A 22,786-nucleotide genomic window follows, 5' to 3' on the forward strand; every position below is an offset into this window, starting at 1 on the left:
TCGTCTTGCTTGTTGCGGAAGACCCACTTGGTTCCTACAACATTTTGATTAGGACGTGGAACCAAATGTCATACCTCGTTCCTAGTGAAGTTGTTGAGCTCCTCTTGCATCGCCACCACCCAATCCGAATCTTGTAGTGCTTCCTCTACCCTGTGTGGCTCAATAGAGGAAAAAGAGTAATGCTCACAAAAATGTGCAACACGAGATCTAGTGGTTACCCCCTTATGAATGTCGCCGAGAATGGTGTCGACGGGGTGATCTCGTTGGATTGCTTGGTGGACTCTTGGGTGTGGCGGCCTTGGTTCTTCATCCTCCTTGTCCTGATCATTTGCATCTCCCCCTTGATCATTGTCGTCATCTTGAGGTGGCTCATCTTGTTGATCTTCTCCTTCATCAACTTGAGCCTCATCCTCATTTTGAGTTGGTGGAGATGCTTGCGTGGAGGAGGATGGTTGATCTTGTGCATTTGGAGGCTCTTCGGATTCCTTAGGACACACATCCCCAATGGACATGTTCCTTAGCGCGATGCACGGAGCCTCTTCATCACCTATCTCATCAAGATCAACTTGCTCTACTTGAGAGCCGTTAGTCTCATCAAACACAACGTCACAAGAAACTTCAACTAGTCCCGAGGACTTGTTAAAGACTCTATATGCCCTTGTGTTTGAGTCATATCCTAGTAAAAAGCCTTCTAGTCTTAGGAACAAATTTAGATTTTCTACCTCTTTTAACAAGAATAAAGCATTTGCTACCAAAGACTCTAAAATATGAAATATTGGACTTTTTACTGGTTAGGAGTTCGTATGATGTCTTCTTGAGGATTCGGTGTAGATACAACCGGTTGATGGCGTAGCAGACGGTGTTGACCACTTCGGCCCAAAACCGATCCGAAGTCTTGTACTCATCAAGCATGGTCCTTGCCATGTCCAATAGAGTTCGATTCTTCCTCTCCACTACACCATTTTGTTGTGGCGTGTAGGGAGAAGAGAACTCATGTTTGATGCCCTCCTCCTCAAGGAAGCCTTCAATTTGAGAGTTCTTGAACTCCACTCCGTTGTTGCTTCTAATTTTCTTGATCCTTAAGCCGAACTCATTTTGAGCCCGTCTCAAGAATCCCTTTAAGGTTTCTTGGGTATGAGATTTTTCCTGCAAAAAGAACACCCAAGTGAAGCGAGAATAGTCATCCACAATAACTAGACAGTACTTACTCTCGCCGATGCTTATGTAAGCTATCGGGCCGAATAGGTCCATGTGTAGGAGCTCCAGTGGCCTGTCAGTCGTCATGATGTTCTTGTGTGGATGATGAACACCAACTTGCTTCCCTGCCTGACATGCGCTACAAATCCTGTCTTTCTCAAAGTGAACATTTGTTAGTCCCAAAATGTGTTCTCCCTTTAGAAGTTTGTGAAGATTCTTCATTCCAACATGTGCTAGTCGGCGATGCCAGAGCCAGCCCATGTTAGTCTTAGCAATTAAGCAAGTGTCGAATTCAGCTCTATCAAAATCTACCAAGTATAGCTGACCCTCTAACACTCCCTTAAATGCTAATGAATCATCACTTCTTCTAAAGACAGTAACACCTATATCTGTAAAAAGACAGTTGTAGCCCATTTTACATAATTGCGAAACTGAAAGCAAGTTGTAATCTAAAGAGTCTACAAGAAAAAACATTGGAAATGGAATGGTCAGGTGATATAGCAATTTTACCCAATCCTTTGACCAAACCTTGATTTCCATCCCCGAATGTAATAGCTCGTTGGGGATCTTGGTTTTTCTCATAGGAGGAGAACATCTTCTTCTCCCCAGTCATGTGGTTTGTGCACCCGCTATCAATGATCCAACTTGAGCCTCCGGATGCATAAACCTACAAAACAGGTTTAGTTCTTGGTTTTAGGTACCCAAACGGTTTTGGGTCCTTTGGCATTAGATACAAGAACTTTCGGTACCCAAACACAAGTCTTTGATCCCTTGTGTTTGCCCCCAACAAACTTGGCAACTACCTTGCTGGATTTGTTAGTTAAAACATACGATGCATCAAAAGTTTTAAATGAAATGTTAGAATCATTTGATGCATTAGGAGTTTTCTTCTTAGGGAATTTTGCATGGGTTGATTGCCTAGAACTAGATGTCTCACCCTTATACATAAAAGCATGGTTAGGGCCAGAGTGAGACTTCCTAGAATGAATTCTCCTAATTTTGCTCTCGGGATAACCGGCAGGGTACAAAATGTAACCCTCGTTATCCTGAGGCATGGGAGCCTTGCCCTTAACAAAATTAGACAATCTTTTAGGAGGGGCATTAAGTTTGACATTGTCCCCCTTTTGGAAGCCAATGCCATCCTTGATGCCAGGGCGTCTCCCACTATAGAGCATGCTTCTAGCAAATTTAAATTTTTCATTTTCTAAGTCATGCTCGGCAATTTTAGCATTAAGTTGAGCTATGTGATCATTTTGTTTCTTAATTAAAGCTAGGTGATCATGAATAGCATCAACATTAATGTCTCTACATATAGTGCAAATGGAAACATGTTCAACGGTAGATGTAGAAGGTTTGCAAGATTTTAGTTCAACAATCTTAGCATGTAAAATGTCATTTTCACTTCTAAGATTGGAAATTGTAACATTGCAAACATCTAAGTCTTTAGCCTTAGCAATTAATTTTTCATTATCATTTCTAAGGCTAGCAAGAGAAACATTTAATTCTTCAATCTTAGCAAGTAATTCAACATTATCATCTCTAAGATTGGGAATTGAAGCCTCACAAATATTTGAATCAACCTTAGCAATTAAACTAGCATTCTCATTTCTAAGGTTGGTGATAACATCATGGCATGTGCTTAGCTCACTAGATAATTTTTCACACTTTTCTACTTCTAGAGCATAAGCATTTTTAACCTTAACATGCTTCTTATTTTCCTTAATTAGGAAGTCCTCTTGAGAATCTAAGAGGTCATCCTTCTCATGAATAGCACTAATTAATTCATTTAATTTTTCTTTTTGTTGCATGTTGAGGTTGGCAAAAAGAGTACGCAAATTATCCTCCTCATCACTAGCATTATCTTCATCACTAGAAGTCTCATACTTAGTGGAGGATTTTGATTTTACCTTCTTCTTTTTATCGTCCTTGGCCATGAGGCACTTGTGGCCGACGTTGGGGAAGAGGAGTCCCTTGGTGATGGCGATGTTTGCGGCGTCCTCGTCGGAGGAGGAATCGGTGGACCTCTCGTCGGAGTCCCACTCCCGGCAAACATGGCATCGCCGCCCTTCTTCTTGTAGTACCTCTTCTTCTCCTTTCTTCTCCCCTTCTTGTCGTCGCCCCTATCACTATCACTTGATAATGGACATTTTGCAATAAAGTGACCGGGCTTACCACATTTGTAGCATACTTTCTTGGAGCGGGGCTTGTAGTCCTTCCCCCTCCTTTGCTTGAGGATTTGACAGAAGCTCTTGATGATGAGCGACATCTCCTCATTGTCGAGCTTAGAGGCGTCGATTGGTTGTCTACTTGATGTAGACTCCTCCTTCTTCTCCTCTGTTGCCTTGAATGCAACCGGTTGTGCTTCGGGCGTGGAGGGGCCATCTAGCTCGATGATCTTCTTTGAGCCTTTGATCATCAACTCAAAGCTCACAAAATTACCTATTACTTCCTCGGGGGTCATTAGTGTATATCTAGGATTACCATGAATTAATTGAACTTGAGTAGGGTTAAGGAAGACAAGTGATCTAAGAATAACCTTAACCACCTCATGGTCATCCCATTTCTTACTCCCGAGGTTGCGCACTTGGTTCACCAAAGTTTTGAGCCGGTTGTACATTTCTTGTGGCTCTTCCCCTTGGCGAAGTCGAAAGCGACCGAGCTCCCCCTCGATCGTCTCCCGCTTGGTGATCTTGGTCACCTCGTCTCCTTCGTGCGCGGTCTTGAGCACGTCCCAAATCTCCTTAGCACTCTTCAACCCTTGCACCTTATTATACTCCTCTCGACTTAGAGAGGCGAGGAGTATAGTTGTGGCTTGGGAGTTGAAGTGTTGGATTTGGGCCACTTCGTCCTCATCATAATCTTCATCCCCTACGGATGGTACCTGTACACCAAACTCAACAACATCCCATATACTTTTGTGGAGTGAGGTTAGGTGATATCGCATCATATCACTCCACCTAGCATAATCTTCACCATCAAACGTTGGTGGTTTGCCCAATGGGACGGAAAGTAATGGCGTATGTTTAGAAATGCGAGGATAGCGTAAGGGGATCTTACTAAACTTCTTGCGCTCATGGCGCTTAGAAGTTACGGACGGCGTGTCGGAGCCGGAGGTGGATGGCGACGAGGAGTCGGTCTCGTAGTAGACCACTTTCCTCATCTTCTTCTTCTTGTCACCGCTCCGACGCGACTTGTGTGAAGGGGATTCCTTTTCCTTCCCCTTGTTTCGGGACTCTCCCGATGGAGCTTTCCCGTGGCTTGTAGCAGGCTTCTCGCCGGTCACCATCTCCTTCTTGGTGTGATCTCCCGACATCACTTCGAGCGGTTAGGCTCTAATGAAGCACCGGGCTTTGATATCAATTGAAAGTCGCCTAGAGGGGGGGGTGAATAGGGCGAATCTGAAATTTACAAACTTAAGCACAACTACAAGCCGGGTTAGCGTTAGAAATATAAACGAGTCCGAGAGAGAGGGCGCAAAACAAATCGTGAGCAAATAAAGGGCGAGACACAATGATTTGTTTTACCGAGGTTCGATTCTTGCAAACCTACTCCCCGTTGAGGTGGTCACGAAGACCGGGTCTCTCTCAACCCTTTCCCTCTCTCAAACGGTCACTTAGACCGAGTGAGCTTCTCTTCTCAATCAAACGGAACACGAAGTTCCCGCAAGGACCACCACACAATTGGTGTCTCTTGCCTTGGTTACAATTGAGTTTGATCACAAGAAGAATGAGAAAGAAAAGAAGCAATCCAAGCACAAGAGCTCAAATGAACACAACAAATCACTCTCTCTAATCACTAAAGCTTTGTGTGGAGTTGGGAGAGGATTTGATCTCTTTGGTGTGTCTTGTATTGAATGCTATAGCTCTTGTTAGGTGTAGAAGTGTAGAAACTTGGATGACTTGAATGTGGGGTGGTTGGGGGTATTTATAGCCCCAACCACCAAACTAGCCGTTTGGTGAGGGCTGCTGTCGCATGGCGCACCGGACAGTCCGGTGCGCCACCGGACAGTGTCCGGTGCGCCAGCCACGTCACCCGGCCGTTAGGGTTCGACCGTTGGAGCTTTGACTGGTGGGGTCGCCTGGATGTCCGGTGGTGCACCGGATATGTACTGTAGACTGTCTGGTGTGCCGTCTCGCGCGTGCCTGACTTCTGCGCGCTCTGGCGCGCATTAAATGTCTCTGCAGGTGACCGTTGGCGCCGTAGTAGCTGTTGCTCCGCTGGCACACCGGACAGTCCGGTGTGCACCGGACACAGGGGAGCGGATTCCTGAAGCTGGCGAGTTCAGAGTTGCTCTCCCTTGGGGCACCGGACACTGTCCGGTGGTGCACCGTACAGTCCGGTGAATTATAGCGGAGCTTCTCTGAAAAATCCCGAAGGTGAAGAGTTGGGCGTCGAGTTCCTTGGTGCACCGGACACTGTCCGGTGGCACACCGGACAGTCCGGTGCGCCAGACCAGGGGACACTTCGGTATACTTGGCTCCTTTGTTTTGAGCCCCTATTCTTAGACTTGTATTGGTTTGTTGTGAACCTTTGGCACCTGTAAAGACTTATGGACTAGAGCAAACTAGTTAGTTCAATAATTTGTGTTGGCCAATTCAACCACCAAAATCATTTAGGAAAAGGTGTAAGCATATTTCCCTTTCACCTTCTTTTCTCTCCAAACTCACACCTCTTGTTTTCCACATCAATAGTTTGTCAAGTAGTCTTTGGAAGGACAGGAATGTGTGCGATACCAGTTGATATTGTAGGGGTCCAATGAAACCGTCCAGAAAGAGCTCCTGCTTCTTCTCATCGTCTTCAACATCCCTAGGAGCATATCGAGATAGCTGAATAAATTTGTCCCTATATTCGCTCATGGACATACTTCCTTGCTTGAGGGATAGAAACTCCTTTCTTTTAATCTTCATGAGTCCCGCAGGAATATGGTAATTCCTGAATTGAGTAGAGAATTCTGCTTAGGTAATTGTGTTGATGGCGGCATGAGCAGCGCAATACCATCCCACCAATCCGCAGCTGGACCCGTAAGACGACCTGATGCGTACAACACTTTCTCTCTGTCCGAGCAATGAGCTATGTTGAGCATCTTCTCTATAGACTTTAGCCAATCATCAGCGTCCAGTGGATCATGAGAGTTAGCAAATGTCGGTGGCTTGTGGCTCATGAACTCTCGATGCTTGTCCCGGGGTGGAACTGGTGGTGGTGGAGGCAGTGGTGCTTGTTGCTGTTGTTGTTGTGCCCTTCTCTCCTAGCGTATCTCCTCTCGCTCTTAGCGCATCTCCTGGCGTATATCCTCTCGCTCTTGGCGCATCTCCTGGCGTTCCTACCGCATCTGCGCATACATCTCTGCCATGGTGTCTGCCATCTGTTGCATTATCCGGTTCTGGGTTGTAGCTGCGGGATCAGCTTCGGCAGGTGGAGACTGTGGAGGATCCATCTCAGGTTGTTGTTGTTGTGGTTGTCTAAATATCCTCCGAGTGTGTCGATTGGGAGGTAGATCAATTCCTCCACCCTTCCTGGTATTGACCATCTGAGTTAGAAACATATGGTAAGATAATTTTGCAAGGGAAATCATGCGGTAGGTAGAATGAATAGGCTAATAGTTGGTTATGTACTGAAGATTCTTTGGCAGGGCTTAATCTGATGTCAAGATTGGGTAAGTAGACGTATAAGGTGAATGTCCAAAGGTAAGATTGAATCTGCCAAGATGAGATAGACACGGAATACTAGATACATTTTAATGGGGATAATCTAGATTGTTGAGTTATTTTATAACTACTATCCTTTATGCCTAGATATATATGCAGATGTAATTGTGGACATTGATCCACAACCCATCACACTCAATCAAAGATCCAAATCAGACAAATATCATAAGAACAAGCATTCAAGCATATAGATACTAAAAAATAGTTTTGTTTTTGTTCCTAAGAGTAGGTCTCCTATTCCTAAAAGTCACTTTAAGCACAGGATTTCAAAGTGTGAAATCCAAGTTTGTCTTTAGAAGGAAAAAGGTAAGAGTAATCAGAGTAAAGCGGAAAAAGATGAGAAAAGGTTAAGAAAAGTTTAGAAAGAATCAGAGTAGCAAAGGTAAGTAGAGAATGGTTGTCCAGTTCTATCTAGGTTTCGTCCTACAGTCAACATTCCTCTGATACCACTTCTGTCACGCCCGGGTTTTAGGGTTCCAAAACCTGGGCGTGAAATAAACACCAGGTGTGATGGGACCAGTCTCACACATATGATGAATAGTGGTATAGAAACAAATGTCACATCTTTGCTATATAATAGGAGTTCTGTATAAAATAAATAAATAATTACATCATAAGGAGACAACGATCCAGCAACCCAAAGTTGATTGGGAGACGACGGCCTATACCTCTCACGAACACGTCACAACATCCTCCATGCGCCTCATCCTGCGGTACATGTTCTTGACCTGTGGGGGGTGTGAGACAGCAAGAGTGAACTCACATACGTTCATAGCTCAACAAGTTGTGGGGAATAATGTGCATGAACTCGCCAAAGGTGGGAGCTCACGTGAGGTGTAAGGCTTACCAAAGAGGATGGTTAGAGTTGAGCATTGCTTTTAAAGTTGGTCAAAATTTTATTAGCAATTACTAAGTATAAGTAAATACCAACCCAATTAAGTAGAAGAACAAAAGTAATAACAACACCCTCAATGCAATGCATATGACAAATTGAGTTTAGTTGCATAAATTAATCATGTGAGTGTCCGAGTCGCTCATGACCGTGAGCATGGCTAGTATACCAGTTTTACACTCTGCAAAGGTTGTGCATCTTTACCCACAAGTCATGTTACCCATCTGCCAAGAGACGGCCAATCCCGTACACCTCTACCGAGGAGGCGAGGCTGGGTAACACTACGAGGCCTTTACAAAGTTCCACTAGCTTTCGAAAACCCGCTACAGTTTATGGGAAGAGCACTTGTAAGAATCCCTCGTCTGACCGCCATTGCAGCAAAATCAACCCGAGAACCTCCCTGCATGCAACTCCCCTACTGCCCTTTCCCCTTTTGGGTAAGGTAGTCTTCCACTAGCTTTCCTAATTAGTCAGCCAAGGGTGTCCCATACAACCCTTGTGGTAGCACTATTTTCCCGGGTGGTTCTCCATGTTCCAATTAACATAATGATCTTAACATGAACAGTAGATAACAACTGATAATAAAATATAATCATGAATAAAATGTATCTCTAGACCCAAAACCACATAAAGCAATAGCAGGTACTACCCAAAAAGTTTAGTGGAGTCAAGGTATAAAGATAATCAAACTAGGGTAACATAAAGGGTCACATCAAAATTATCCTATGCAGATCATTATGATTAATCAAAAGATGACTGGGTAAAAAAAGTGATCAAGGGCACAACTTGCCTGGCACTTGAGATTCCAGGTACCAACTTGCTCTTCAGATGACACGGTGTCCTCACTGCTAAACGTAGCAATACAGACAAACATAACATAGGCAAAATTAACATCACACCAAACATGTAAATAAAATAAATAATAATAATCTACACATTAAAATAAGATTCTAGGAACAGGAATCATTAATTTTGGAGTTATAGATTTTAAGTTATGAATTTCTGAAGGTTTTATGTGTTTTGTACAAGATTAAATAGGATATAAATTTTATTGTGTTATTCATGTCAAAACAGAGACACTAGGTGATAAACAACATTATTACAAAATTATAGGAACTGGAATGGATTAATTTGGACTAAGTATGAATTCTCTAGGAATTAAACAAGTTCTAGGATTATTTTTACACTAGAAATTCATTTTCCTTACTCAATTATTTAATTCCCCCGAGTTCTGGACTGTACACATTATTATACTAAAGATCAGGGGTTATTTTATAAAAAACCAGGGCCTCAGCGTAAGGATCTTTAAACCACTCGGGACGGCGGTTGATATTAAGAAAACAGAGGGGTCCTTAAGTAAGAATGGCATGGCGAAGGGGTATCGTGAATTCTAAGCCATCCGATCAGAATCCTGTGGTCTAGATTAGATTCAGGCTTAAAGAGAACCGGAGCGTAATATGGGCCGCCCGATCAAGATCCAACGCACTAGACCAGACCCCGAACCGGTACGCCATCCTAACCATTAGATCGAGATCCGATGGCCCAAGGTTTATGAGGTCCGCCGACCATTAAATTTAGATGTAGGGTCCAGATTTACTTAACCAAAACGGTACTCTATGTTTAATCGGAACCGTACGCTACGCAATCGACGGCAAGGAGCCCTTCTTCCCCAGAGGACCAACCTGGCGACAGCATAGGGCCCGCCACGGCAGCAACCTCGCCGGCGAACGGTGCTCCAGCGATCTGGTGCCCAACGACACGCACTGATAGGTGCTACGCGACACAGAGGAAACGGAAAATCATTCTACCAAGACCTTACCGTCAAAGATGTTGCAGAGAAGCTGGTCCCCGATGAGCAGCCGCTCGATTGGAAGTTCAGAGCTTCGTTGAGGAATTGCAGAAGCCACGGTCACCCCACCACCACACCACTGCCAGCGCAGGCGTCGCCCACGATCACCAACTCCAGGCGCACCACCCCGACCGCACACAGATTCCCAAGAAGTGCTTGCACGACGGGCGATGGGAGTCGTCAAAATCTACTGGCGCCACACCGGCAAGAGCTCCTATTTCTCTCCCTCCTTTGGAATCTCGGCGGCACACTGGATAGATGGTCAGGGGAGGCCGATTCTTATACCCCGGTTGCCGAATCTGTTGCCGAGGAAGACGGAGTTTGCGGCGCGGGATTAGAATAACCCGAGGACGGGGCGAGCCCGACACCATTGGCCCACACGCTTTCGCTGCGCTGGGACAGACCGGGTTCGCGAGTGCGCATCCGCCTGGTCATGCGCGTGGAGCCGCTGAAGCCACGCAGCCAGCGGAGACCGCCGCGCACCCCGGTGTTCAGTTTAGGAAGAAGATGACTTACAGCCCGGGCCCACCAAGCGGTGAACCAGTGGTCACAAGCACGGAGCGATGAGGCTGGCGATGAGGGCCCATGCGACGACGAGGGCGCGCGATGCGCGCGGCGGCGGAAGGAGCTGGTGGCGTGGGTCCCGCGTGTAAGTGGCTGCGACCAGATTGGGCCGCGCAAGAGGGGACGGGATGGGCCGAGAACTTGGAAATTCGGCCTATGACGAGGTCTGTTGTTTTCTCCTTTTGTTTTTCACTTCCATTTTCTATTTAAACCTCAAATTTATTTCTAGTTCCAATTTGAAATTTTCAAACCAAATTCAAATTCCTATTTTGCATTTCAGATCCCCAATCACAATTATATATAATACAAATCCTACTATTTCCACTATTATTATTTATTCACCTTCCCAATATTTAATTCTAACGACAATTTACTTTATTACAAATTCCGTTTCTCATGTTATATTTTAATTTATAAGTTGAGATCAAATGTAAATTATGACTCCTCATTTCACGAAAATGCACCCCAACAAATTCATAAGCATGGAATGCCCATTCCTTTATTTATTTATTGGTTACTTGATTAATTTACTATTTTATCTAACTATGAAAAGGAAGGGAACTAATAAATCTCCAAAAGGCTTCGAAAATTCCCCAAAATACTAACATAATTATATCTATTTATTTATATCATTTTTTGGGCTTTACAGTATCAGAAGTGTTGGGATAGCAAGCATAGCCGAACACGCGGAGGTGGTCGTAGGAGGGGTTGTGCCATACAGGTTAAAGTAGGGGGTGGGGTGGCTCACCGCCTTCGATGGAGGATAGTTGAGGAGGTGGGTGGCGGTGTATAGGGCCTCTGCCCAGTAGATGGCAGGGAGATATGCCTGGAAGAGAAGGCAGTGGATCATATTAGTGGTGGTGCGAATCATGCGCTTGGCCCGGCCATTCTGGGCAGAGGTGTAGGGCCACGAGAGACGTAACTGAAGCCACTGGTGGGGAAGAATGACCGGGAGGCATGGTTGTCGAACTCATGGCCATTGTCACACTACAGTGCATGGACCGGGCGACGGAACTGGGTGGAGACCCAGGCGAAGAAGTGAGTGAGGGTGGTAAAAGTGTCGGACTTCAAACGAAGAGGAAAAGTCCAGAGAAAATGGAAAATCATCCAAAATTGACAAATAGTATTTATATCTAGAAAGACTAAGTATACGGGAGGTCCAAAGATCGCAATGAACCAGGTCAAAAGCCTGCTCAGCCCGAGAAGAAGAGGTAGTAAAAGGGAGACGAGTATGGTAGCCAAGCTGACAAGCATGACAGAGGCATTCAAAATGTCCCTAATAAAAGAAGAATCTAAACTTCTGGAAAGCTTGGTCATGATGTCAGGTCCTGGGTGGCTGAGACGATGATGCCAAGTGGTGGAGGTGGTGGTGGACTCTAGGATGGGAGGTGGAGACGCACCGGTGAAAGAGGGTCGGAGCGTGTAGAGGGGCCCGACGCTATCACATCGGGCGAGTGGGGTCCTAGTGGCTAGATCCTTCACAGAAAACTAGAAAGGTCAAACTCAATGGAACAAGAATTGTTAGTGGTGAACCAATGGACAGAAAGGAGATTATGGGCGATGTGTGGGGCTACGAGGACGTCGTTGAGATAGAACGGTCCAAGGAGTACCGAGGCACCTACTGATGTGACTGGAAGAGTGGAACCGTTTCCAACGACGATTGAGGTAGGTTGTGTAGAATGAGGTGGGTGTGAACGAGATAGCATGCCTATGGTAGGGGTGGTGTGGTATGCACCGAAGTCGATGAGCCAGCCAGAAGATGGTGGAGTCAACGCCATGGTGCTGTAGGCGGCGATGAGAGGTTGGGTCCCAGCCTCTAGTGAACGAGGTCCAGGGTGTTGTGGTAGGGGTCCCCCTAGGCGGGAGCGGAGGCGAGGCCGAGGTCATCGGGGGCGCACCGTACGGAGGCATTCCGTACGCTGGCAATGCAGGTACGCCGTAGGTGGGAGCAGTCAAGAGAGCGGGCACCAACATAGGAGGACGGGATGCACTGGGGCTTCATCCAGCCACATGGAGATGGTGCTGGTCCAGGGGTTGTAGAACAACGGCTAGCCCTGGCCGCCACCCCAGCCGATCGAACCCCACGGGTGGAGCTACCGCCCCCACATCTGCCCTTGCGGGGGCGGCGGTCGCCATCGGCGGTGGAAGCCTGACAAGGGGCTGCAGGGGCCACGACAGGGGGCTAAGCGAAAACCTCGATCGAGGAGTGCGGGGGGGGGGGGGGGGGGGGCTGTCTCCTGGAAGACGCCTGGGCACCAGGTGTGGCACTGTAGAGTGTCGGTGCCGGAGTAGGAGCCTCGATTGTCATGGTGAGCTCCTCGAGGAGAAGCTCATTCCACACAACATGGAAGGTGGGAAAAGGCACGACCCTCTTGATGAGAGCCTTCAGGTGGCCGTAGCGGGGGCTGAGGCCATGCAAAAGGTTCAGCACCAAGGTACGGTCCGCCATTGGCTCACCGAGATCGTGGAAAGAGTCCGCCAGGCCCTTCATCTTGCGGCAGTACTCCCTCACAGAGAGGTCCCACTGGGAGAAATGGTGGAACTAGGAGTTGAGGAGAAGAGCCCGAGCATCCCAGTTCCCCGAGTAACTGTTCCTTGAGAGCGAGCCACGCCTGGCGACCCATGTTTGCCTGGTCGCGGATGATGTCCTGGAGCTCGACGTTGATGGTGTCGTGGACCCATGAGAGCACCATGGTGTCCATCAAGGACCAGGTCGGGGACGACGGTGCGACGATGCCGTCGAGGACGTGGTCAATGAGAGTATAGCACCGCAGGGTGAGGAGAACCTGCCCCCACCAATGAGGGTAGTGGGAGGATGTCGGGTCCAAGGCGATGGACACGAGGGACCGAATGTTGTGAAGACCGGCAGCCTGGGCGTGGAGGGCGGCTATGTGGTCTACATCGAGTCCAGAGGCTATGGGAGCGTCGGGAGTGGGCGAACGAGTCTCAGCGATCACTGGCCGTGGGTCTCGGATGAGGCGTTGGGCAGTGGCCATCTGGGCAGTCAGGGCGGCACCCATGGCACGCTCTTGCTCCAAGGCACGGGACGCGACACGCCCGCGCTCCTACGAGGTAGTGAGGGCATCCTGAATGGTGGCGATGGCGGCGACCAGCGCGGAGTCGGTGGATGGTGCCATGACGCGTGGCGGGGCTCAAGTGCTGTCGGCGAGAGGCAGACGAGGAGCGGTGAAGCAGGGGGTGGTTGCTTGGAGAAGCCCATCGAGGAGAGGGTCCCGGCGGCCGCGGGGGCACTGAGGTCACCCGTGGAGGTGGGGTAGTTGGAGAGGCCCAGGTCGCCGTAAAAAATGCTGGGGAGGAGTCCAATCGCCCGAGCACTAGCGACTGCGGCGGCCGTGGTGGCACTGGGCGGGTGGCAACGGAGGCGGTGTGGCCGAGAGTGTGGGCGCCGATGGCAGTGTCAACGGCGTCGAGGGGCGCGGCCACGGTGGCTGAGGTGCTGGCAGCCTAGAGGGCAGCAGAGGCGGTGGGATCCATGGGTGGACGTGGCGGCGCGGGCGAGACTGCAGGGGGCGGCGGCTTGGGTGCGGCAGAGGCCGGTGCGGGCGCGCGCGGCCGAGAGGTGGCGGCGCGGGCAACGAGGAGGGGAGGAAGGAGGTGGATGCGGCCGTCGAGCAGGGAGAGGCGGCGGCGGCTGGGAGAGGAGGGAGGGAAAAAATAACCTTGCTCTATACCATGTGAGAAACCCTAACCCTTGAGTGGGGTTGAGAGTTGTATTAATAGAGTTGTATTAATAGACTCGGTAGTTAGGTCAGACCCATTACAGTAGGGGCGAGAGGGTAAATGCACAAGAGATAACCAAAATCCTAACAGATACTCTAACAGATAAGAGAAACTATGCAATTACTTGTTGATCTATTGCATACCAGTCTTTATAGGCAGAGTTATCGATGATTACTTTCTTGTCAATCTGTTGTACTTTCATGATAGCTTGCCGCGTTGATGATGTGCCGCTGAGGTGGTATTCTAGGCGTGCTCCTGGCACCATGGTGCGAAACTGTGCCTTTTATAGGTCATGGTTTGTCCTGTTGATCTTCTTGACAACGATAAGGCTGCCTAGAAATTTTATGGCTGAATGACTTGTTTATTAAATCTAATTAGCGGCTCTAATTACCTGATCAAAAATCAGAGGTGTCTAGAAGCGTTACATCCTCAATAGGCTAATATCTCTATATTTATATACATGGCTTAACCTTTTATATGATGTAGTATCCAACTAGAATTTTTAAATTGATACATATTGTTATAAAACTAATATATGATTTAACCTAGTAAGAAATCTATCGTACAACCTGCTAAAAAACCTGTCGTACAAGAAAAAAATAGTCTAGACATATATCTTAACATAGTGGAGGAATTAAGAAGAGTTTTGAAATTTCCATGACAGTGAGGAAAGTGCTAAATTTTGTGATGCCGTTAAGGGGATTTGCTCCAAAAACTTCTCCGCCATCAACGGTCATCAGCAAAATCTAGTAAGGGCTTGTTTGAGAGCAAGAATACTGTAAGATAGAAGAGATTAAAATCCTTGTTGGACGGAGATGCCAACGCAAAAGCTCTTCAATTAGTGGAAAACGGAATATACAGGTAGAACCCATTCCTTTCAGCCGGAACAAGAGAGAGTTGTCACTAGGGATGCTGAACTTGAAAGTATATCACAAGATTTTACACATAGTTAATAAGCAAAATCATACACAAATAATGTCATTTTCAATGATACATTTTAGGTAGCAAAAATACGGTTCACGTTCCGTGAACAGTTGTATACTATCAATAATTGTTAAGCAACAGATACGGCCATTGTGGTCATTGATCACCATAGTTGCTTTTCCCGAAGTCCAAAACCCATATATAATAGTAGTAAGAATGGAGGGAGTATTCCATTCGCTGTTGCACTAAGGAATTTGAGAGCGTAGATTTTGAGAACAAAAGCCAAAATTCAGACAGAAACAGCAGAATCCTCTCAGCTGTATTATTCAGTCGATTACACTATAGCTACATGTGTTAGTGGGCGCGCCTGAGCTGCACAATGCACGCGCACAGATCCGTCCGTGTGGAACTTGTTCACGCGCGTTGTCTGCATGATGGTGCCCGCCCATCACGACCATCATATGGGGCGATGACTGACCTGCCGCCCCGCCATCGTCGTCGTCGTCGAGAGGGACCGGACCGTGTCGATCTCACCTTGCTTGTCGACGCCGGCCGTTGATGCCTTCACGGTCAGAATCTTCGTCGGTTTGCCGGTCGTCGTCATTTGGCCACGGGCCGTAGACTTTGCAGCCTACAGCCTACTAGCTTGCAGGCGGAAGTCCCTCAAATGACCCGGGTACACGATCGAGGAGCACGCAGGCCCCGGCGCGCATAGGAAACCTCATGGGCCTGGGTGGAGACAGCAAATGAGCAAACCATACCCGGCCGAGAGGAGGACAGGCACACAGTGAGCGCTCACGACCGAGGAAAAAGCGACGACGACAACGATCGCCGTGGAAAATTAATTGGACCCAGAAGCGTTATTTGACCAATGTCTCTGCTGCTAGTACTTGTCTTGCTGTTGTTATGTGGGCTAGCCAATATTCAAGAAAACCTTGTGTTGACACCTTTTTCGGGTGCCAAACACTCAACAAGAACCGGCGGCGGTGCTCTCTGCACAGGCGCGGACGGTCCGCGACCAGGGACCGGACGGTCCGCGACCTGGAGCAGGGGCAAAGGTTCCCTGCCTGACGGCCGGACGGTCCGCGCCTACAGGCCGGACGGTCCGCGCGTGCGCAGGGGGTGGCGAAGGTCGCCGGCGGCGCCTGGATCTCGCTCCCGGGAGGGACCCTGTCGGGGAGGAGAGATCCTAGGTGTTGTCTAGGCTCGGCAGGCCGACCTAGACTCCTCTAATCGACGTAGAGTCGAAGAGAGGCGAAGAATTTGGAGATTGAGAGGCTAAACTAGAACTAGACTAGAACTATTCCTAATGCGTAAGGTAAAAACGAGAAATAGACTTGATTTGTTCGATTGATGGGGGTTCAATCGGCCGTAGCCCTTCATCTATATAAAGGGGAGGTCTGGATCCGCTTCCAACTGATTTCCGAGTTAATCCCGTGGTTTTAGGTAACCAATCCCGCGAGAAACTAGGAACCCTAACTGATTCTGCGCACGCGCGGACCGTCCGCGCCACCACCGCGGACAGTCCGGACCGCGGACCGTCCGGCCTCAGGGCCGGACCGTCCGCGAGACACATTTGGTGTCCAACATATGCCCCCCTGCCTTTTGGTGAAGGTTGACGAACCAAAAGCATATGAACTAAACCTGATGTAAGTCACCGGTTTTTCAATATTGAGATCATTTAATAAAGCATCAATGTATAACGGCCGTTTCAGATTTTATCTTTCTCGGCCATGACCGTTTGATCACTGAATCAAAAGGAATAGAATGGAGGTGCCCCCAGTATGGATAGACAAAGGGACTATACATGTACCATGGATTCATCATCGTACCATTCCATGTTTGAACAGGATAATATACTGACGATGAGTAAACGGGTGGAAAGTACCCTGGTCTCATAGGATGAATAGGCGATGCTTGTTGTGTCGCCTTTCGGGCCGTTTTGTTTACCCGTTTCGTTTTAGTAGGTGACCGAGGTTTCTTCGTTGACCGATCACGTAGAACAGTCTTCTCGCTAGTATTCTTGGAGAGCAACTGATCAACAGTAGAGTCAGCTTTGATCAGCCGACCATTTGTGCTTTGCCGTTGTGTCTCCTTCCCTTTTAAGGTTTTGCGTGGAGGCTGACACCTTTGGGCATAGGCGGACTGTCCGACAGAGTTAGCCGAACCGTCTATCTGAACACCGGACCGTCCGCACGTAGGTGCCAGATCGTCTGTGATGCTCAGGGCAGGCTGTCGTGCTTGACTCATTAATTGTGCCTGCCCCCCGGTGCCTCCGGACTTTTTAGCCTGATCATCCGGAGCCTTTCGAACAATCTCCTTTTGTGATATATTCGACGTGCGAGGACTACCAATGATGATGTCTTTGCTTTTGCCTTTATCGGCCATTTCGGGCCGAACTAAGATCTTTTTGCATGCGATATCTATTGTATTAACAGGAAATGGTTGTGTGTCCACTTGCATTTCCTGAAAAGCCAATCGGCCCTCATTTATGGCCGATTGTACCTGTCGACGAAAAACATTACAGTCATTGGTGGCATGAGAAAAAGAATTATGCCACTTACAATAAGCACGTCTCTTTAATTCATCTATAGGAGGGATAGTATGAGTTAATTTAATGTTGCCATTTTTAAGTAGCTCATCAAATATCTTATCGCATTTGGCAACATTAAAGGTAAATTTAATCTCTTCTTGCCGATTCTTTTGAACCGGCTGTAAGGAAGAACATGCTGAAGATTTGGCCTTTGTTGGCCAAATAAACTCAGCGGTATATACATCTGCGGATTCATCATCTGAACTATCACGCTCTATTAGATGTATAGTACGGGCGGCCGATTTTGATGTCTCTTTAAATCGGCTTTCACAGGCTAAAGCCCGCTGATGTAGCTGGGCTATCGAAAAGAACTGGGTCCCATCTAATTTGTCTCTTAAGTAGGATAGCAACCCATTAAAAGCTAACCCTGCTAGCTCTTTGTCTGCGACATGGATCCGAAAGCATCGGTTTCTAGTGTCCCGGAACCTCCGGATATAATCATTAACCGATTCTTCGCGTCCTTGTCGAACTGAAGCTAAGTCAGCTAGTCCTAATTCATATTCCCCGACAAAGAAATGTTCATGAAATTTACTTTCTAACTCATTCCAGGAATTAATGGAATTAGGAGGCAGGGCGGCGTACCATGCAAAAGCGGTACCAGTAAGGGATAGAGAAAATAACCGAACACGAAATGCTTCTCCATCGGCCAATTCACCTAGGTGTGCTAGGAACTGGCCTATGTGTTCGTGTGTGCTCCTCCCATTCTCACCAGAAAACTTGGAAAATTCTGGTATCCTTGCCCCTTGTGGATATGGGATAGTGTCAAACCGGTGATTATACGGCTTTTGGTATGATTGCCCTACTCTGGCTACACTAACTCCGAACTTATCTCGAAATAGTTCAGTCATCTCTTCCCTAATTTTTTCCATTGCACCCGGTGGCAGACCACCGGATCCTGGGCTGTGGGGCTCATTTGGTTGGGTATTAGTATACCGACCTTCTTGCCGTGAACGATCGATAGTGTTGATCGGTCTGTGGTTGTATGGTACGTTATGGTTTAAATATGTAGAGGGCGAAACATACTGCTGCTGTGGTGTGTAATAATTTGGTGCATGGTGTGCAACAACAGGTTCTGCGTATGCATATCCAGCTTGCCCGGTGGTAAATCCGAACTGACCGGTTGCGTTCGCCATTATCGGGACGCCATGTGGTAGTCCTGGTGCGGGCCCGGACTGTCCGGCAGGGAAAGCCGGACGGTCCGCGTAAGGGCCGGACGGTCCGGGCAGAAGCTCGGACGGTCCGACCGCGTCCAGGGTCACCGGTCTGCCAAGCAGGGACGGCGGTGGTCCTAGGGCGGCCCCAGACTGTCCGGCAGAGCAAGCCGGACGGTCTGCATATGGGCCGGACGGTCCGGGCAGAAGCTCGGACGGTCCGACCGCGTTCATGGGTGCCGATCTACCAAGCAAGGATGGCAGTGGTGGTACTTGTCCTGTATATGAGTTCATCGACATACCATATAATGGCTGGGGCTGCAAATCCCCATTTGTTGCCGATGTATTAGACATAGATATCCTATTACTAGTCTCATATGATGGAAAACTAGGAGCAACAGACTTCTCCAACGTACGCGTTAATTTTCTAATTGACTCTTCTAACCCTACAATCTGTTGTTTCATTTGATCCTGCTGCTGATCTACATACTGTTTAATAAATTGGATGTCGTCGGGTTTACTTACGTTGGGGACTTGAAGCGAAGATAGAAGCGATGCGACATCGATCTCTCCATGTTTGACAACTTTCTGGTGGCGATCCACCGTGTATTGTGATAAGAATTTCTCCCTCGCTTGACGCATGTAATCCTCGTATTGCTGTTGCTCATCGGCCGTCAGACTTTCAACAGCCGACTTCAGGATATTGTCCGGGGAGATATCGGTGTGATCTTTAGAACCGGCCATTTGAGGGCCTGATTTTTAGTAGATCTAAACACCGTCCCCAGCGGAGTCGCCAAAAGTATGTTGACACCTTTTTCGGGTGCCAAACACTCAACAAGAACCGGCGGCGGTGCTCTCTGCACAGGCGCGGACGGTCCGCGACCAGGGATCGGACGGTCCGCGACTTGGAGCAGGGGCAAAGGTTCCCTGCCTGACGGCCGGACGGTCCGCGCCTACAGGCCGGACGGTCCGCGCGTGCGCAGGGGGTGGCGAAGGTCGCCGGCGGCGCCTGGATCTCGCTCCCGGGAGGGACCCCGTCGGGGAGGAGAGATCCTAGGTGTTGTCTAGGCTCGGCAGGCCGACCTAGACTCCTCTAATCGACGTAGAGTCGAAGAGAGGCGGAGAATTTGGAGATTGAGAGGCTAAACTAGAACTAGACTAGAACTATTCCTAATGCGTAAGGTAAAAACGAGAAATAGACTTGATTTGTTCGATTGATGGGGGGTTCAATCGGCCGTAGCCCTTCATCTATATAAAGGGGGAGGTCTGGATCCGCTTCCAACTGATTTCCGAGTTAATCCCGTGGTTTTAGGTAACCAATCCCACGAGAAACTAGGAACCCTAACTGATTCTGCGCACGCGCGGACCGTCCGCGCCACCACCGCGGACAGTCCGGACCGCGGACCGTCCGGCCTCAGGGCCGGACCGTCCGCCAGACACATTTGCTACGTGATTGGTTGCCTGTATAGAGATAACCAGGCTCCCCGCGTGCTTTGACCAAGCACGAGATTCTGATTGGTTGCTTGGATATGAAGATGCTGGCCAGCATGCGGTCGTGCAGGCTAGAACTATTTTTCACTGCCCGCCTGCATGTGTGGAGATGGCGCTGATGACCGTCGCTGAGGAGCCAGGCGCATGGGAGACCTGCGCGCAGAGAGGCACTCAACTAATCAGCCGGTTGGTGTCCAACACCTTGCCTGTTTTCCATTGTCGCCATGCACATTCAGATATTCCAAGCAAATTAAACAAGTCGTCGGAGCACAGGAAGAGTCGGTCATTTACCCACCTCCAAGCAATGGATCGATGTACTCCTGCCGTGGTCCTAGTTTGGACGGATCGGAGCTCAGCTCGATGGTTAACTAGCAGGAGATGGTGACACAGGAGGACATGGACTGGCATGCATCTTAGCTCTTTGCACCAAACATCCCAAACACGCGCGTTGCTGCTTGACTTGCGAGGCCCATTTTTGTCCAGTTATGTGCGCATTGGCCTGCACTATGACATTCCCCCTCTCCATGTAGTGTTGCTGCTTGTCTCCATGCAGTAGCACGCTGCACGCGGAAACAACTATGCTGTAGCACATAGTTTTCTGAAGAGAATCAAGCAGTAGCCATAGGTGTATACAGGAAGTCCATAAAGCCATATAGCAAACAAAACAGAGTATATCAACAACTATGCTAGCTATATTACATAACGTTAAATATATTATAACAAGTTGTTGGGGGTATTCTTCTCCGCCGAAGGTCCTCTAAGCAAAAAATACATTCGGCAAGATGACATGCAACCAGGCGTGACATGAAGATATATGCCGAATCTACAATCGGAAGAGCTTCGGCATGATGATATGCTTGAGACGAAGTATGACACCGACTTAAAGAGGAAAAGACTGCATAGTCCTTGATAGTTTGTATCATAATTGTGATTAGTTATCAAGGGCATAAATGTAATTTTGTCCGGACTGCGTCCCGTGCCTATAAATAGATGAACAGTACCCCAGTACTGTTCACGCTGACTTGTATTCACTCACACGTCACTCTTGGATTCTTACATTCTGTCAAGCCGAAGATATAAATGTAATTAAATATCGTTAATGTTTATTCATGATTATATAATGAGAATATAGATAATCTAATAATTTGATATGATTATTCATATTCTTTATATGTATCTTATGTTCCTGCTTTTCATTACATATTGAGATGATGAAGGTATGTCCTACATGACCTTCGTTTGAAGATCATTATATCCTAAGGGAGATAATGTTTCGAAGGACGAAGATCTTTAACCATTAACATTTGTGTTGCCTTATTCTTAACTCGTAGCATTTGAGAACAAGTGGCCAACATTGGCGCCCACCTCCGGTGAACTCACTTCCACTGTTGTGCCAATGGCTTCGTACAACGACCAAGCTGTAGCACCTTCGGTCACGAAGCTGGTGCTCCCAATCACATGCGATTCAAGCTCAGAGCCAGCTAACAAGAAGCAGAAGAAGGAAGCACAGAGAAGAGTGCAGCATGTTGGGGTGCACGAACCCTTCATCAGATCCAAGTGGTCTCATATCCCAATCACCTTCTCCCAGGAGGATCTTCAGCTTAAAGACTATCCTCACAATGATGCCATGGTTATATCTTGTTTTATCAAGGGATTTCTGGTCCATAATGTTTTGGTTGACAAAGGCAGTGCAACGGACATCATATTTGCAAAGGCTTTCAGACAGATGCAAGAACCAGAGGACAAGATTCATGATGCAACACACCCTCTTTGTGGCTTCGGGGGGAGACAGATTGTGGCACTTGGTAAAATGACAATGTCAGTTACCTTCGGTTATGACCACAACACAAGGTCTGAACCCCAGTGTCACCTAAGGTTTCTCTCAGTGCTAACCCAAGAATTAACATTTTATGTGAGCCAAATTAAGCATGAGCACCAAATTAACTTAAGAATAAAAGCTCTACCAAGTGTATGTCTAAAGAATCATGTTCCAAACAAATAAGGTTTTCAAAAAGGGGAAAATGTTGAAACCCTAATACCAACCCTAAGTGAGCTAATTAAGTAGAATTGAAGAAAAAGGGTAAAAGACCATGAAAAATATAAAATCATGGCCTAGGCCAATTATAAACATTAAAGTATACTAAATAAGCTACAATAAAGATTATGGAAGCTTGGCCAAAATAGTTTAATAAAAACTCCAAACAAGCTTCTCAAGTGAGGGTTCAATAGGGATTTCTGAAATTCAGAATTCTGAATTTCAGCCCTTGAGCCAAAGACCGAGCGTGTTCACCTTAATCCCTAGCTCAATTCCTAATGACCCCATTGACAAAATTGTGCCTAACTAACCCCTCTATCTCATGTCAGAAGATGGCATCGGTACACGTGCCTTGGACACGTCAAACCCGCGATCTTCTCTCTGTGCGCGGCAGTGAGACAAACCAGATTTCTCCCCTCTCTATCTCTTGATCCAGTCAGCAAAACCTGCAAGCCTCCACACACAAACGACAAAGGAATGTCAGAGGAAGAGATCTCTCAACGGGATCATGGCCATAATCTCAAAGATTTGGAGCCAATCTGCGCTTGAACTTGACCTCTCTCTGCGCTGCCTTGTGCTCGACACTGTGCCGGTGCCAGAGCGCGCACTAGCGTTCGCCCGCGCACACCCCGAGCACTTGTCAG

At 47.8% G+C, this 22,786-nt stretch overlaps 1 protein-coding gene across 1 annotated transcript; it reads right to left on the reverse strand.

Annotated features, from left to right (window-relative positions):
• Positions 1–2,910: 2,910 nt before the first annotated feature.
• On the reverse strand, positions 2,911–10,047 carry LOC118473551 (uncharacterized). The gene is made up of 2 exons (XM_035963379.1): positions 9,614–10,047; positions 2,911–8,639 (listed from the first exon to the last, which is right to left on the reverse strand). Exon 2 carries the CDS (start codon positions 4,508–4,510, stop codon positions 3,101–3,103), a length of 1,410 nt encoding a protein of 469 aa, XP_035819272.1. The 5' UTR covers positions 4,511–8,639; positions 9,614–10,047; the 3' UTR covers positions 2,911–3,100.
• Between the last annotated feature and the right edge of the window lie 12,739 nt (positions 10,048–22,786).

This window comes from Zea mays, chromosome 10, assembly GCF_902167145.1.
Source record: "Zea mays cultivar B73 chromosome 10, Zm-B73-REFERENCE-NAM-5.0, whole genome shotgun sequence".
Taxonomy (NCBI): Eukaryota; Viridiplantae; Streptophyta; class Magnoliopsida; order Poales; family Poaceae; genus Zea; species Zea mays.